We start from the raw sequence: 15,706 nt of genomic DNA, 5'->3' as shown, positions 1-15,706 counted from the left end.
TCATGTTATAGCGGAAGCCTTAAAAAAAACACTGCAATATTCTAATAGGCCAGATTCAATATGTGAACAGAAGATTGTTCTGCCATGTAAAGGAACACTGTAGGAAAACCATGTACAATTAGGCCTTAGACTGAATTCAGGCGAGCGTATTTTTCGGGCGGTGTGATGTCCTTTTGCGTTGTATCATGCAGTTTGTACTGAGCTGAGTGAGACTTGGACAGCAGCAGGGAGGAGAGACTCTGAGGAGCTTTCAATCAGGATAGATGGCCAGAAATTAAATGTAACCTTTAGAAAAGGATTATACAGACGTTCTAACATGGATTTTTCAATGTAAGTAAACCAGCCTCATCAGGTCTAAGATTCGCTTATATTCAAATCTGAAGAATCAGAAAAGATAAGATGTGTAAAGTAATAATGCTGCCGAGCAAACATCTAAAAAGGTTTTTACTGTTTTTTTTTTTCTCCCCCAGTTAATTCCTAATGGCTCCAGTCACAGGATACAGTCTGAGCGGGGACCTTATTCCAATGTGCTGCACGCAGTGGAAGGTTTTGCACTATTGTTACTTTGCAGTTTTCAGCTGGCTACTCGAAAAATGGCCGTTTTAATACTGAAAGAGGTCCGAGCATTATTTATTGCCCTGGGACAAGCTGAGGTATGAACTGCTCATTATATTAAAACCAATAATCTGTAAATTGTAAAGAATATGGACAGCTTTGTTTTTTTTTGTTTTTTTTTTATTAAATGCATATATTTTGGACTTGAAATAAGTGTTGAAATTGAGTTTTATTTAATATTAGTGATGAGCGAATATACTCGTTACTCGAGATTTCTCAAGCACGCTCGGGTCTCCTCCCAGTATTCTTTAGTGCTCGGAAGCTTTTCTTGCCGCAGCTGAATGATTTACAGCTACTAGCCAGCATAAGTACATGTGGGGGTTGCCTGGTTGCTAGGGAATCCCCACATGCACTTATGCTGGCTTCCGATGTAAATCTTTCAGCTGCGGCAATAAAAACTAAATCTCCGAGCACTAAAAAATACTCGGAGGACCCCCGAGCATGCTCAGGAAATCTCAAGTAACGAGTATATTCGCTCATCACTAATAATTAGTTAACTCATTCTGCAGTCAGCAATGTGCATGGGAGCAAACGACCTATAAAACTATGAAAAACATTTTTGACGTTAAAAGTTTAAACTCTAGATCAGTGATTTTGGATAGAAGAATTAATTCTGCTGTATTTGACTACAGGAAGATGACAAGCCGATGATCGATGTGCTGGATCAGCTCAGTCCTTCTATACTTGAAAGCTTTCTACATGTTGCTGTGTCCGATTCTGTAAGTGTTTTTTTTTTTATTTACCGGTATTTTTTTTTTTTATAAAGCAATTTTTTGACAAAAATTAAGTTTTTAGCGTCTACATCCATATCTGCAGTTTTTGTATTCGATGCCTTATAATAGAAACAAAAGTATAGTCTCAAAATGGATACTATGTACGTTGCAATGGGGCGATGACCCACTTTAATGGCTAAGGGAGTATTTTCTGACCTGCTTGGATCCGATTTTAAGATCCTAATTAGGAAAGTTTTTCTTAAAGGGAACTTGTCAGCAGGATTGTGTACAGTAACCTACAGACAGTGTCAGGTGGGCGCTGTTATACTGATTACAATGATACCTGGTGATGAAATCCGTCTTGTGGTTGTTGTTTAATCCTTATTTTCAGTTTTGAGTTAATGATATGCTCGTGCTCCGGGGCGGCCTGTGGGGGTCTTCATGTGGTGGTCTGATTAGGTCGTCATAATGCAGCCTGCTGACCGGTCACCGATCACTCACTGACCTGCCCCCTAGTTCACATACTGAATATAAAATGTATTGAAAAAGATTAAAAAAAAAGAAATAAATATCCTTCAGCCGGTGGCGGTGCTTGTGCTGCAGCATGGTTGCATCTATAATATGCGTTAGATTGTTTTATTTAGTCCTGTACCTTTATTCTGAAAAAAAAAAATCTTTCTCCGAAATGGCACCAGCCGCAGGTAGTAGCATCTATCGGCGATCTGATAGATGCTACCGTGCCGGCGCCAATTTTGCTAGAGGAAAAAAAAAATTGTCTCCACAAAATGGTGCGGGCAGCAACCTGGTTCCATTATCGCCTCTTTATATAATAAATGGAACCTCTAAAACAGAGGTGCAGAACCTGCTGGTCCAGGGCAACAATGCCATTGTGTGTGGCCCTCAGCCATCTTTTGCACCCCAATATTTGGGACCCCTCTATGTCTAGTACTATATAGACCGAGTCATGTCTGTGCATTACTAGAGCTCTCTACACACACTTGGCCTTTCATGGAGCTCTCATATATTGCAATGGGGACATCTGCACTTGTGTGATCGAATGTGAAAGGATTCCCATTATCAGGAGAAGTGAAACCTCCGTAAGTAGAACACCCTACTAATCAGATACTTATATTATGTTATGGAATATTATGGAGCCCTATAGCAACACTTCTCATCCACCAACACAAAAAATAAAATATAAATTTGGCGAGTATTTGGGGGTCACAGCGTAAATGAACAGTCACAGGAGGGTATGCCTCTCACCTTTTTATAGACAGGGGGAGGGACGTGTATTATATAGCACATGCACTGTAATTGTGCCCCTACTGAGGCCTCTCATTGTCTACTACCATACATGTCATGTTCCCCATAAAGAATGATGCCCCCAAATTGCCCCTTCACGCACACAAAGTATGATACCCCCACAGTGAATTTGTCCCCACAAGCATAGTATGATTTCCCCAGAGTCACTCTAACAAAATATATTACACACACACACACACACACACACACACACACACACACACACACACACACACACACGCGCAGTATGGCCTCTTTCACACTAGCGTCGTGCACTGCACGTCGCAAAGCGACGTTGCGGCGCACTGACGCAAACTGTGAAAGCACCGCACAACGGGGGCAGCGGATGCAGTTTTACAACACATCCGCTGCCCCATTGTGATGTGCGGGGAGGCGGGCGGAGTTTCGGCCGCGCATGCGCGGTCGGAAATGTTGCACACGACGCACCAAAAAACGTTACATGCAACGTTTTTTGGTGGCGACGGTCCGACGCAACACGACGCAACCGTCGCACAACGGTTACAACATGTGGCAATGCGTCGCTAATAAAAGTCTATGGAGAAAAAACGCATCCTGCAAGCAATTTTGCAGGATGCACTTTTTCTGCAAAACGACGCATAGTGACGTGCAGTGCACGACGCTAGTGTGAAAGAGCCCTAAGATAGCCCTACAGCTCCCCTCCACAGGCAGTATGATAGCCGTACAGCCCCCCTCCACACACCGTATGATAGCCCTACAGCCCCCCTCCACACGCAGTATGATGGCCCCACAGCTCCCCTCCACACGCAGTATGATGGCCCCACAGCTCCCCTCCACACGCAGTATGATGGCCCCACAGCCCCCTCCACACGCATTATGATGGCCCCACAGCTCCCCTCCACACTCAGTATGATGGCCCCACAGCTCCCCTCCACACGCAGTATGATGGCCCCACAGCCCCCCTCCACACTCAGTATGATGGCCCCACAGCCCCCCTCCACACGCAGTATGATGGCCCCACAGCCCCCCTCCACATGTAGTATGATGGCCCCACAGCCCCCCTCCACACGCAGTATGTTGGCCCCACAGCCCCCTCCACATGCAGCGCGATGACACCACTGAGCTTATACTCACTGCTCTGGAGCTGGCCGGGATCTCTGGAGCTGGCCGGGATCTCTGGAGCTGGCCGGGATCGCTGGAGCACACTGTAAGCTCTCCATTCCAGCCATCTTTGGTGTCACTGCGCTCTTCTGATACTGCTGCTGCATTGCAGAGCGCACAGGTCTGGCCAGTGGAGCAATAAAGCAGTGATCCAAGCTGTCAATCAAGCAGGAACATACCGTTCCCTAGCAAGCCGCAAGTATGCCCATAGGCAGGGGAGCAATGCGCTCCTGTTTAAGAAGGTGATAACAACCCTTTACGTTTTTTTAGTACAGCCCTAAGGAACGGTTCAGTGTAAGTGTGATCCTCGGACCAAAACAAGTTGTGCAAGCCTGATCTAAAGTAATAATACAAGTATTGTGTTTGTGTTTTAATTATTTAAAGCCATTGTCTAATATTTTAACAAAAAATATATATATTTTAATGTATAAAATATTTGCTTTATATTTTAATGGATAAACTATTTGCTTTGTTCCCAGGCTGCTCTGACATTTACCCATAATGTGGATCTACAGTGGTTGGTGGATTGGAACGCCGTCCTTGTCAATAGCCATTACGATGTAAAAAGCCCTTCTCACGTGTGGATATTCGCACAGTCTGTAAAGGATCCCTGGGTTCTCTGCCTTTTCACATTTCTTAAGCAAGAACACTTACCAAAACATTGCCCTACCGCTCTGAGCTATGCGTGGCCCTATGCTTTCACAAGACTGCAGCTGCTAATGCCATTGGTGGACCCCAAGTAAGTAGGATACACTGGTATTATATCTATTTTATTAAACTGACGTTTTACCAAATAGAAGATAATATCTAAATTTTGGGTAAAAGCTGTAGTAACAAAAAAGCTGATTAAAGAAGCACTCCCGTCAAAGTTTTTATCCTCAATATATTGCAGTCATCATATTATATAGCACTCTGTACTTACAATTGCCCATTTTGCCTTTCTACCCAGTTAATGTTTCTCTTTTCTATTAGGTTTATGACATCATTTGATTAAAAACTGAGAATCTGAATCCTTCTAAGCTCTGTATAGAAACAGGAGGCAATTTTTCCCTGCCTGAGTCATCATTAGAACTACAATCCTAAATGACTGCAAAAGTCCCTGGCAGGGAAGAGGAGCAGAGCAGCTGGGTCAGGAGTTGAAGATGGGGATGACTCATGAAGGGAAGAGAGACTTCCGTTTTTTTCATAGAGAAAAATAAACTGTGTAGAAATGCAAAAATTGTAAGTGACAGTGCTGTATAATATGATGACTGCAATATATTAAGAGGATGATAACTTTGTTGGGAGGAGGAGGGCTTCTTTAATATGGCAAGAAGAGAAGGTGATTGAGCATTGCACTCTTCGTAGTGACTAAAATTGTAATTGCATGATGTATTGTGGTTTTTGTCACCGTGAGTCGGTAAAAGATGAAGATGGACCTTTCACCATATTTTTACTTGTTGATCTGGACACACAATGCAATAATGACTGCCAAGTGGAAATATATATATATATATCATATTTTTTAGATTATAAGACGCACCCTATTCTCCCGAATTGGGGGTGCATTTTTTAGTCTGAATGTAGCTTACTGGGGTGTGGCGGCCGCGGGAATACAGGTGGTAGGGTCGCTGCTTCAGGAGGCCGGCGGTGTCTCCCGAGATCTCAATCTGCGCATGCGCCGCCTCCAGCAGCCATTTTCCTGAAGCCCACTGCAGGGAAATCAATGGGAAAGGGGACTCGTTCACTGGTGCCGACATCTTATGAGAAAAACACACTAGGGTCCTTAATAGGAATCTCCATTTGCCTTAGAGAATTAAAGTAAAACTTAACTTTTAATTTTTAAGTTATGAAGGGACAAACACATTTAAAAACACATATTTTCTGGTGAAAAAGTGATGGTTAATCCCCCTTAGTTCAGTTAATTGTGTTTCTATTTGTATCAAGCACACGTATGACAGATGCTGTCAGTCTGAGCTACCTACTATTGTTCTCTTGTGAGTTGATAGATTTAGCCTTATTATAGTGAAAACTGCTGCAACTGTCCCATATAGGTTCACTGCTCTTAGGCACTACACCAGTAATATGCTATCTAAAATATAACAGCCATTACCCTCCCCGACATGTTTCGCCTTGCGGCGTCATCAGGAGAATGAGGCTATAATTGTATTTCTCTGTCTCGGAGACATTAGCAATCAAAGTACACTGCTCAAAAAATAAAGGGAACACTAAAATACCACATCCTAGATATCTCTGAATTAAATATTCCAGTTGCAAATTTTTATTCATTGCATAGTGGAATGTGTTCAGAACAATAAAACCTAACAATTATCAATATAAATCAAAATGCATATCCTATGGAGGTCTAGATTTGGAATTATACTCAAAATCAAAGTGGAAAATCAAGTTACAGGCTGATCCAACTTCAGTGGAAATGCCTCACGACAAGGAAAAGATGCTTAGTATTGTGTGTGGCCTCCACGTGCCTGTATGACCTCCCTACTGTACAATGCCTGGGCATGCTCCTGATGAGGCGGCGGATGGTCTCCTGAGGGGAGGGATCTCCTCCCAGACCTGGACTAAAGCATCTGCCAACTCCTGGATAGCCTGTGGTGCAACGTGTCGTTGGTGGATGGTGTGAGACATGATGTCCCAGATGTGTTCAATCGGATTCAGGTCTGGGGAACGGGCGGCCAGTCCATAGCTTCATTGCCTTCATCTTGCAGGAACTGCTGACACACACCAGCCACATGAGGTCTGGTATTGTCCTGGATTAGGAGGAACCCAGGGCCAACCGCACCAGCATATGGTCTCACAAGGGGTCTGAGGATCTCATCTCGGTACCTAATGGCAGTCAGGCTACCTCTGGCGAGCACATGGAGGGCTGTACGGCCCTCCAAAGAAATGCTACCCCACACCATTATTGACCCACTGCCAAACCAGTCATGCTAAAGAATGTTGCAGGCAGCAGATCGCTCTCCACGGCGTCTCCAGACTCTGTCAGGTCTGTCACATGTGCTCAGTGTGAACCTGCTTTCATCTGTGAAGAGCACAGGGTGCCAGTGGCGAATTTGCCAATTGTGGTGTTCTGTGGCGAATGCCAAGCATCCTGCACGGTGTTGGACTGTGAGCAAAACCCCATCTGTGGACATCGGGCACTCAAGACCATCCTCATGAAGTTGGTTTCTAACCGTTTGTGCAGACACATGCCTACTGGAGGTCATTTTGCAGGGTTCTGTCAGTGCTCCTCCAGTACCTTCTTGCACAAAGGCTGAGGTAGCGGTCCTGCTGATGGGTTGTTTCCCTCTAACGGGCCACTCCATGTCTCCTGGTGTACTGGCCTGTCTCCTGGTAGCGCCTCCAGGCTCTGGACACTACGCTGACAGGCACAGCAAACCTTCTTGCAAGAGCTCGCATTGATGTGCCATCCTGGATGAGCTGCACTACCTGAGCCACTTGTGTGGGTTGTAGAGTCTGTCTCATGCTACCACGAGTGTGAAAGCACAACCAACATTCAAAAGTGACCAAAACATCAGCCAGAAAGCATTGGGATTGAGATGTGGTCTGTGGTCCCCACCTGCAGAACCACTCCTTTATTGAGGGTGTCTCGATAATTGCCAATAAATTCCATCTGTTTTCTATTCCATTTGCACAACAGCATGTGAAACTGATTGTCAAACAGTGTTGCGTCCTAAGTGGACAGTTTGATCTCACAGAAGTTTGATTTACTTGGAGTTATATTCTGTTGTTTAAGTGTTACCTTTATTTTTTTGAGCAGTGTATTTGGCACCTATAATGAGTTAATTTTTAAATCAAATCAAAGACTGTGTTATCAGATAGCAACTCATACAGAGAGAAGTGTACACCCCCATTGATAGCAACTTACACAGGGAGAAAAAATGTGCACCCCCAGTGATAGCAACTCATACAGGGAGAAGCACACGAACCCAAGTGAAACACCCACTTAGAGTTCAATAAAGTTTACTAATTTGATGCAAAATACTTTAATGACTTATACCTCTGCAATGGAGAGGTAAAAGAAAAAAATAGTTTTATTCCGCTCTTCAGCCACTAGATAAATTTGGTGAAAGGTCCTCTGTAAGCCAACTTACCGTATGTATTTTTTTCAAGAATCCTAAGTGGTCTCAAAAGCTTGCTTCTAAATCTAGTAAGCCAAAATATGTATTGTACAAATTTGGGAGAGATATTGGTGAAGGTTGAGGTTTGACTCCTGTAAAGTCTCTTCATCTGTTCTCACCTCAATGTAAATTTGTACCTTTGTGTTACAGAACTTTTTCCTACAGGAAAACCCCATTATCACCTATCCACAGAGTACATGATAAGTTGTAGATGGGTCCAACTTCTGGGAACCCACTGCTCGCCAGAACAAGGAATTTTTATTCTCTGCTCCATTTTCTATTGATTTGCCAGTCGCTGTTCTCTGCATTCTTCAATATTCCCAGAGCGAATGGTGGGGCTAAAAGTAGGCCCCTTTAGACAATCATGGGGGGTTCTAACAATCGGACCACCATTGATTTACAAGTTATCATCTGTCCTATGGATAGTTGGGAAGCCGATGATCGTACATTTACAATCTACCCCTGGCACAGGTTATATATGGTGTTTATTGGACAACTCCATAATTCCGCTCTTGTAGGGATGATGTGTAGGCAGGTGAATAGTTGTGTTCTTTCACGGTATTTGGGCCACTTAATAATGGAGCACAAAAACAACACAAGTGTAATACCGCTAGGTTTTCTTGACGTAGAACGAATTATAAAAATTTAGTTTCCAGAATGGAAGAATACCAGAAAACTTAAATCTTTTCATTGTAGTATTACAAAGATACTGTTCTTTGTTGGGTCTCATTAGGCAGATTTGTCTTTATTTATAGCTCCATGCATGTACTGATTGTTCTGGAGATTTCCATAAAAATTGCTGACACGCTGTGAAATGTAGTAATTGTTGCTACAGTGGAGAGGCGTACTGCCGAGTTAAGAGCGGTCTGCGGAGAAATTACCTTTTATAATATGCATCTGAAATTAGAAAAGGTTGTCAGTCCTTGTGAGGGTGAGGATAACCCTTTTGCTTGGAATTGGCAATGTGAAAATGATGGTTAAATATACGGTACTACGGAGTACAGATCAGGAAAAGGACTTGGGTATTCCGATTTTCAGTAAACTGAGCAGCAGCACTCAATGTCAGACAGCAGCCGCAAAAGCAAACAAGATTTTTGAGTGTGTAAAAAGTGTGATGATAACCTGTGATCTCAATGTATTAGTACCCCTCTATAATGATTTATAAGGCCACACCCTGATCCAATTTTGGGCTCCACATTTTAAAAAGGTTAGTTGAAAGCTAGAGTGGATCCAAAGGCATTCTTATTTACATGTGTGGTCAATGCAAAGATCTGGCTCATGACTTATTCCTTCCAAGGACCAAGGGAAATTCATTACGTGTGGAGGCAAGATGATTCCGACAGGTAAATAGGAAAGGGTTCTTTACAGTTAGAGCAGTCAGTGGAATGTCCAGCTGTAAGAGTAGTGGCAGACATTTAAAGAAGGGCTGGATTATTTTCTCATAACAAATGGCTATTGTGGATTATAAATAATCTAGTGATCTGATTGGAAGAGATTGAACTAGATGGACTTAGATTAAAAAAAAAATACATTACTGTAGGGATTTCCCGAAGTTCCTTGCAAGGTCATGCAGACCCTGTAGAGTACCAGGCCAAGGTATATGATGGTGGGTGGTGGGAACTAGAGGTGCAGATGTTCTGGAGTGTTGTGATCTCATTATTTCCTCCGGTGGGTTTCATGGATGAACATTTTGGCCAGGTCTTATTTTTCCTGGTAGTTATAGTGGCTACAAATTGTCTTTACTTAGGCAGAAAGAACACGGACTCTAGTGCCACCGATTGAACATAGCTACTCTAACTTATATACCGTACCTTTTTTTTTCTCCCCCGTGAAGAATTGCCATAAGGCTCCCTACGTCCCTCCCCAAGTACAAACGTTACACCCTAGACATAAGCTTTAGCTGATAAATGACAAATGTCTGGCTGCCTGGTCGTAGGCCAAGTCTTTCACTTTCAGATATTTGGAGAATTTGGACAAATCTCTGTATCTCCTCCTCTAGAAATTGATTTTAGAAATTCCTCTTGGATTTGCTTTGACATACAAATGACCTGATGTTTTAGACACCGGGGGAAAGATACAGAAACTTAGTGGATAGGCAACTGCTCCCTTGTTCCCTATTAGTGATGAGCGAACGTTGCTAATGGAATATATTGGGCGTGCTTAACAAGTATGTTCGCGACCCTCGCAGCGGGATTGTTAGCCAAGGGGGCATAACTTTCAAGTTTTCTGGGAGAGTCCTCGTGAGGATCAATCCCCCTTGACTAACCAGATTAGATTTGCAAACAGGGTGTAGAAAGTAAGAGGGGACATATCTTGTGAACAAAGGCGCAGAAACAAAAAACAAAACCTATTGTATGTGTGAAATTTATAGCAATTGAGCATCCTGCGTGGTTTTATAATCTGCCTTTTCCTCTTCTAGTAGCCCAATTAATGCAAAGAAAACCAGTACAGCCGGCAGCGGGGACAATTATGTTACGCTATGGAGAAACTATCTTATTCTTTGTTTTGGAGTGGCAAGACCAAGTATTATGAGTCCTGGCCACTTGCGTGCTTCTACTCCCGAGATTATGGCAACTACTCCCGATGGCTCCATCAGCTATGATAACAAGGTAGGATGGATCTGGAAATTAAAAACAAACATGCAGTTTAGTAGCCCTTATGAATTGGAGCTTGATATTGGGTTCCATTATATAATATTTCACTTAATAACAGCAGGAAAGTAGTATCTTGGTGGTGACTTCTTCTAGTCAGCTCTATTGAATGATACAATGACACGATTAATATTAAATGGGTTGTCCAATCAGTATGTTTGACCCCTGTAAAATCACTCTCATACTCCCCTCCGGCGCCGTTCCAGGAGTGTCGGCACTTGCTGTCTCGGGGCTCACATGACATTGTCACGCTAGCCCTGTACCCAATCAGTGCTGGATTCACTCTCCCATCCTTCGGAGGAATCAAACATCAAAAACAAATGTCAGAGCTGCGGCCGCACACTTTCTCCTGATATCTGATATGTCCGAAGCCGACACATTGTCATGCAAGCCCTAGGTCAGTGACTGCCGACATCTTTGGAATGGTGCCAGCAACAGAACCGTAGATGATTAGAAGTGTTTTTTACCAGAGGAAAACATGGTGATTGATAAGGGTTGTCAGAGTAGTGACTGGCTATACATACTCTCATACATGCATATGCTTTGAATGGGGGGGGAGGCTGAATTAAAATGTTCTTTAAACATGAACCAAATATGGACCAAATATAGACCTTGGTGTCCAGCCCAGCCGGCGGTCTTCTGTCCTGTGATTAACGGCCTCATATAGCCCGGAGTCAGCGGAGTTCGGGTCTGGACATCAGTCTGTATTTGGAGCATGTGTTTGGCCTTCTATAGATATGGCGGAGGCTGATCTGCCCTGAGAACAAAAGGATTTCTCATATCAAAATTCAAGCGCTGAATTCTTTTTTTCCCCTGACATCTGACAGAGGAGAGTTGGGACTCCACCATGCACATTAGATGGTCAGTTGCTTCTGCCAAAATCTAATCTAATATGTATGGCCACCTTTACTGGATCTTTTCTTTTTTTTTTCTAGATCATTGGAACCCCTTCCGTTGGTGTTCTCCTCAAGCAACTAGTTCCTATGATGAGACTGGAGAGTATAGAAATAACAGAGTCTCTTGTACTAGGTTTTGGGAGGACAAATGCGTTGATCTTCAGGTATGACAGATGTGTGGACTCTACTCAAATATATTTGTCTACTACATCTTGATCATGCGATTTTCTATTCGTTTACCTTAGGCCTTATGAGAAATCATGGGGTCTACAAGGCTTCATGCCGCCATATTACCCCATTCAGTGTATATGAGGCCTTATGCCCAAAGCAGTGTTCCCCAACTCCAGTCCTCAAGAGCCACCAACAGGCCATGTTTTCAGGATTTCTTCAGTAATTCACAGGTGATGGAATTATTGCCTGTGAAGGTGATGCAATGATCACCTGGGCAATACTAAGGAAATCCTGAAAACATGACCTGTTGATGGCTCTTGAGGACTGGAGTTGGGGTACACTGACCTAAAGTTTTCCCTCACTCAAAAATCCAAGACCTTGATGCTGCAACCCTTAGTTTTATAAGTCATTGGACTTTGCTGATGATCGGATACTATGCTGATTTAAATGGAATCTGTCGCCAGGTTTTTGCTACCCCATGTGAGTGCAGCATGATGTAGGGAACAGAGACTCTCTTTTGATAAAATCAGTTTTACATGCTCAATTCTGTGAATTCTGAGCTCTGTATAACCCTGCCCACTCCACTGATTGGTAGTTTGTTTGGTTTGTGTTAACTGTGCATAGGCAGGAAGCAGCCAATCAGAGATGGAGGTTGGGTCATACAGAGCTCATGAATATGGAAGAATACATGTCAGCAGTTTATGTAGTCCTCTAGTGAATCTACTTCTGATATAACTGATTTTACCGACAAATAAAGAGGACTTAGAAATCCTCCAAAATTTTTTCAAAAAAAGGCAGAGATGTTTACAAAGAAACAAATGCATCAGGATGCAGTGGACCCGATTTAAAGATGGCAGCAACACATGTGCCGCAATACCGATGAAACAGCCACTCTCAACCTACCAATCCATGGAGGGGGCGGCTGTTTCGGTAATCTGTATCAGTATTACTGCACCTGTGTTGCTGCCATCTTCAATTGGGTCCACTGCACCCTGATCACTGGAATCGGGTTCTCCATGTCTACATTATGCTGCTCTCAGGTGGCAAAAAACCTGGTGACACGTTCTGTATAATAGATACTGGGCTCTCTAAAGTTCATGGATTCTTTTATAGTTCTGTTTAGCATATGGCGGCTTAGTTCGATTTGCTTCCATAGAATAATTCTGGAATATCTTGAATGGGAGCTAAAAAAAAAAAGAAAGAAATATGGTGACGGCAAGTACGAACCAGCGTTCAGCCGGTGTAAACACGGAACAGGCTGTGGTTCTTGCAGGCGCTTTGCCGCCTCTTCAAGCAGCTGATTGTGGGGGGTTTTGATATTTGGACCCCCAATTATATGATATTTGAAGGCTTATCTCAAGATAATGTATTCTGTTGCGTTAAACATGTCCCTGCGCTCTACTTTCATTAGTATTCCCAGGCCATGTTCACACACTGGAGAAATGGTCAAGATTTAGATTTAGATTTCCAGGTCTACATCCTGAAACATCTCTTGGCGGCTAACAAGAAAAAAATGGGGTAGTTTATACACCATCCATACGAAATAGATAAAATGTGATCTGAATATTTGGGATACTACTTTGACAAATTTCTGTCATATTTAAGGTAAAACATAATAACAATCTGTCCTATTAAATGAAAGCACAGTGGAAATGAATTAGGCTAGGACAAGAATGTGAGGCATGCTAGTTATTTGAGACTTGTACGGGATTAGAAGAGCGTAGCTGGGTTTTTTTTTTCTGTGTTTATTTTATTCTTTGCATGTTTTTCGGAAACTGCCAGTCTCTTGTGGAAATGGAATGAGTTGCAATACCACATGCAGCCAGTGCACAAGGGTGGCGCTGTAATTGAAAGCTCGTTTTAACTAACTCTGTACAACTTGTTTAGTGGAGAGCGAGGATCCAGTTTTTAAAAATTAGTTTTCTATTGTGCGTTTGTTTGGTTAAAATGTAAAATATTCCTGTTTTACAGGGAATTGGTGGAAGAACTTCATCCTTTAATGAAAGAAGCCTTGGAACGGAGGCCAGAGGTTAGTCCCCAAAAAAACCAATTAATGCATTAAAAATACCTTATCCCACTTTTTGGGGCCAGAACACTAGGACTCATCACTGGATGGTATAAAAGGAGCGACCCATCTTGTATATTTATGGCAGATCACATCTATTAACCTTTTTTTTTTTTTTTCCAAATTCTTATTTTCTTGGCAGAACAAGAAACGGAGAGAGCGACGAGACCTCCTGAGGCTGCAGCTGTTAAGGATATTTGAGTTATTGGCTGATGCAGGCGTCATAAGTGATAAGTAAGTTGTAACATCTCCATTAATCTATATAAAGTCTCTTCTACGGGATGCAAATGTAAAAAAATATATATGTTTTTTTTTTTTTTAGCACTAATGGAGCCTTAGAAAGAGACACCTTAGCTCTTGGGGCATTGTTTTTGGAGTACGTGGATCTTACGCGGATGCTTCTGGAAGCTGAAAATGACAAGGAAGTTGAAATTCTTAAAGATATCAGAGCTCACTTCAGTGCCATGATTGCCAATCTGATCCAGTGTGTGCCAGGTATGGCTGTGGTTTGGAGGATGGGGGTAGTTATCGATGCCTTCATTCTGTCCTACAATCAACATGTCTTGTCAAAGTCATCTTGCCAATGAGAATCCGATCTTATATACTGTATATACTCATTTATAAGCCGACTTTTTCAGCACATTGTTTGCCCTGAAAACAACCCCCTCATCTTATACACGAGTCATTGTCCCAGAAAGACGGCGGGGGAGCGACGGAGCAGCCGGGTTACAAGAGGCAGGAGCCTGTGGTTGCAGCTGTAACTGTGCCCGCTGCTAAAAAGAAATTAATATTCCCTGCACTGGCAATGAATATTAATTTCTCTTATATCGCGCACAGTTAAAGCCGCAGCCGTCGGCTTCCAGCATGCATCCTACTTACCTTCCCTGCGCGCCCTCGCTGCATCTCGTTCTGTCGCTAGCAGCTCTTTTGGCCGAGCGATCACGAGTCCCCCCACTCATTAAGGTAATGAATATTCATCTCTCTCCACTCCCATATGCGTGGAGTGAATATTCATTACTTTAATGAGTGGGGACACGTGATCGCTTGGTCGGAAGAGCTGCTGGCACAGAACAAGATGCAGCGAGGGCACGCAGGGAAGGTAAGTAGGATGTGTTTTTTTTTTTTTGTATAGGAACCATGCATACAAGGATAGGGGATATGGAGCCATGCATACCAGGACAGGGACGTGGAGCCATGCATACAAGGACAGGGAAGAGGAGCCATGCATACCAGGATAGGGATGAGGGGGACAATGCATACCTGGCTTATACTCGAGTCAGTAAGTTTTCCCAGTTTTTCGTGGCAAAATTAGGTTCCTCAGCTTATACTCGAGTCGACTTATGCTCGAGTATATACTGTACATCTTTTTAATGATTTCTGTCAATCTAAAATGAATATTGACTTAGCTGTGATAAAAGTACTATTAAAGGGGTTGTCCACTGCTTGGACAATTTTTCTCAATCCCTGGTTCGTCCCCCACCCCCCAGTAAAATAATAACACCTATACTCCCCTCCGGTGTTGGCACCATTCCAGCGGTGACTGCACTGGCTCTCCCGGGGATCACATGACCTAATTATGTCACGCAGTCATTGCAGCCAATAACGCTGACTTCACTCTCCCCGCCTTTGAACAAATCGATACATCCTGAGGATATGAGAGCTGCGGCTGCTCTCATTTCCTCTGGATGTTAATTAAGGAGAGGAGAGTGAAGCCAGGACTGACTGGCCGCAGTATGTTATGGACCTGGTGGTTAGGTGCACCAGGAATGACCTGATAGTTAAACACGGAATCGGGACGAGCTCTGGGGAAATGGGAACTCTGCTGACCGCAAACCCTACTCCTATCAACACAACTAGAAATAGCCGTGGAGCGTGCCTGACTCTGCCTAGATGCCTCTTCACAGCCTAAGAGCTAACTACCCCTAAAGAAAGGAAACAAAGCCTCACTTCCCTCAGAGAAATTTCCCCAAAGGTAAAAGCAGCCCCCCACAAGTATTGACTATGAGTTAAGAGGAAATCACAAACATAGGATGAA

The 15,706-nt window shown here is 43.2% G+C and overlaps 1 protein-coding gene across 7 annotated transcripts in view; it reads left to right on the top strand.

Moving 5' to 3' along the window:
• FRY (FRY microtubule binding protein) overlaps positions 1 to 15,706 on the top strand; it is a 396,668-nt gene that overhangs the window by 276,944 nt on the left and 104,018 nt on the right. For all 7 annotated transcript variants that reach the window (XM_077298259.1, XM_077298260.1, XM_077298256.1 and 4 more), the window contains 8 exons: positions 471 to 653; positions 1,248 to 1,334; positions 4,250 to 4,509; positions 10,308 to 10,497; positions 11,475 to 11,599; positions 13,578 to 13,635; positions 13,814 to 13,905; positions 13,994 to 14,166. In XM_077298259.1, the coding sequence (XP_077154374.1) occupies positions 471 to 653; positions 1,248 to 1,334; positions 4,250 to 4,509; positions 10,308 to 10,497; positions 11,475 to 11,599; positions 13,578 to 13,635; positions 13,814 to 13,905; positions 13,994 to 14,166 (1,168 nt within the window). The remainder of the gene's footprint in view (positions 1 to 470; positions 654 to 1,247; positions 1,335 to 4,249; positions 4,510 to 10,307; positions 10,498 to 11,474; positions 11,600 to 13,577; positions 13,636 to 13,813; positions 13,906 to 13,993; positions 14,167 to 15,706) is intronic.

This window comes from Ranitomeya variabilis, chromosome 3, assembly GCF_051348905.1.
Source record: "Ranitomeya variabilis isolate aRanVar5 chromosome 3, aRanVar5.hap1, whole genome shotgun sequence".
Lineage (NCBI taxonomy): Eukaryota > Metazoa > Chordata > Amphibia > Anura > Dendrobatidae > Ranitomeya > Ranitomeya variabilis.
This window is presented reverse-complemented; position numbering and strand designations above follow the sequence as displayed.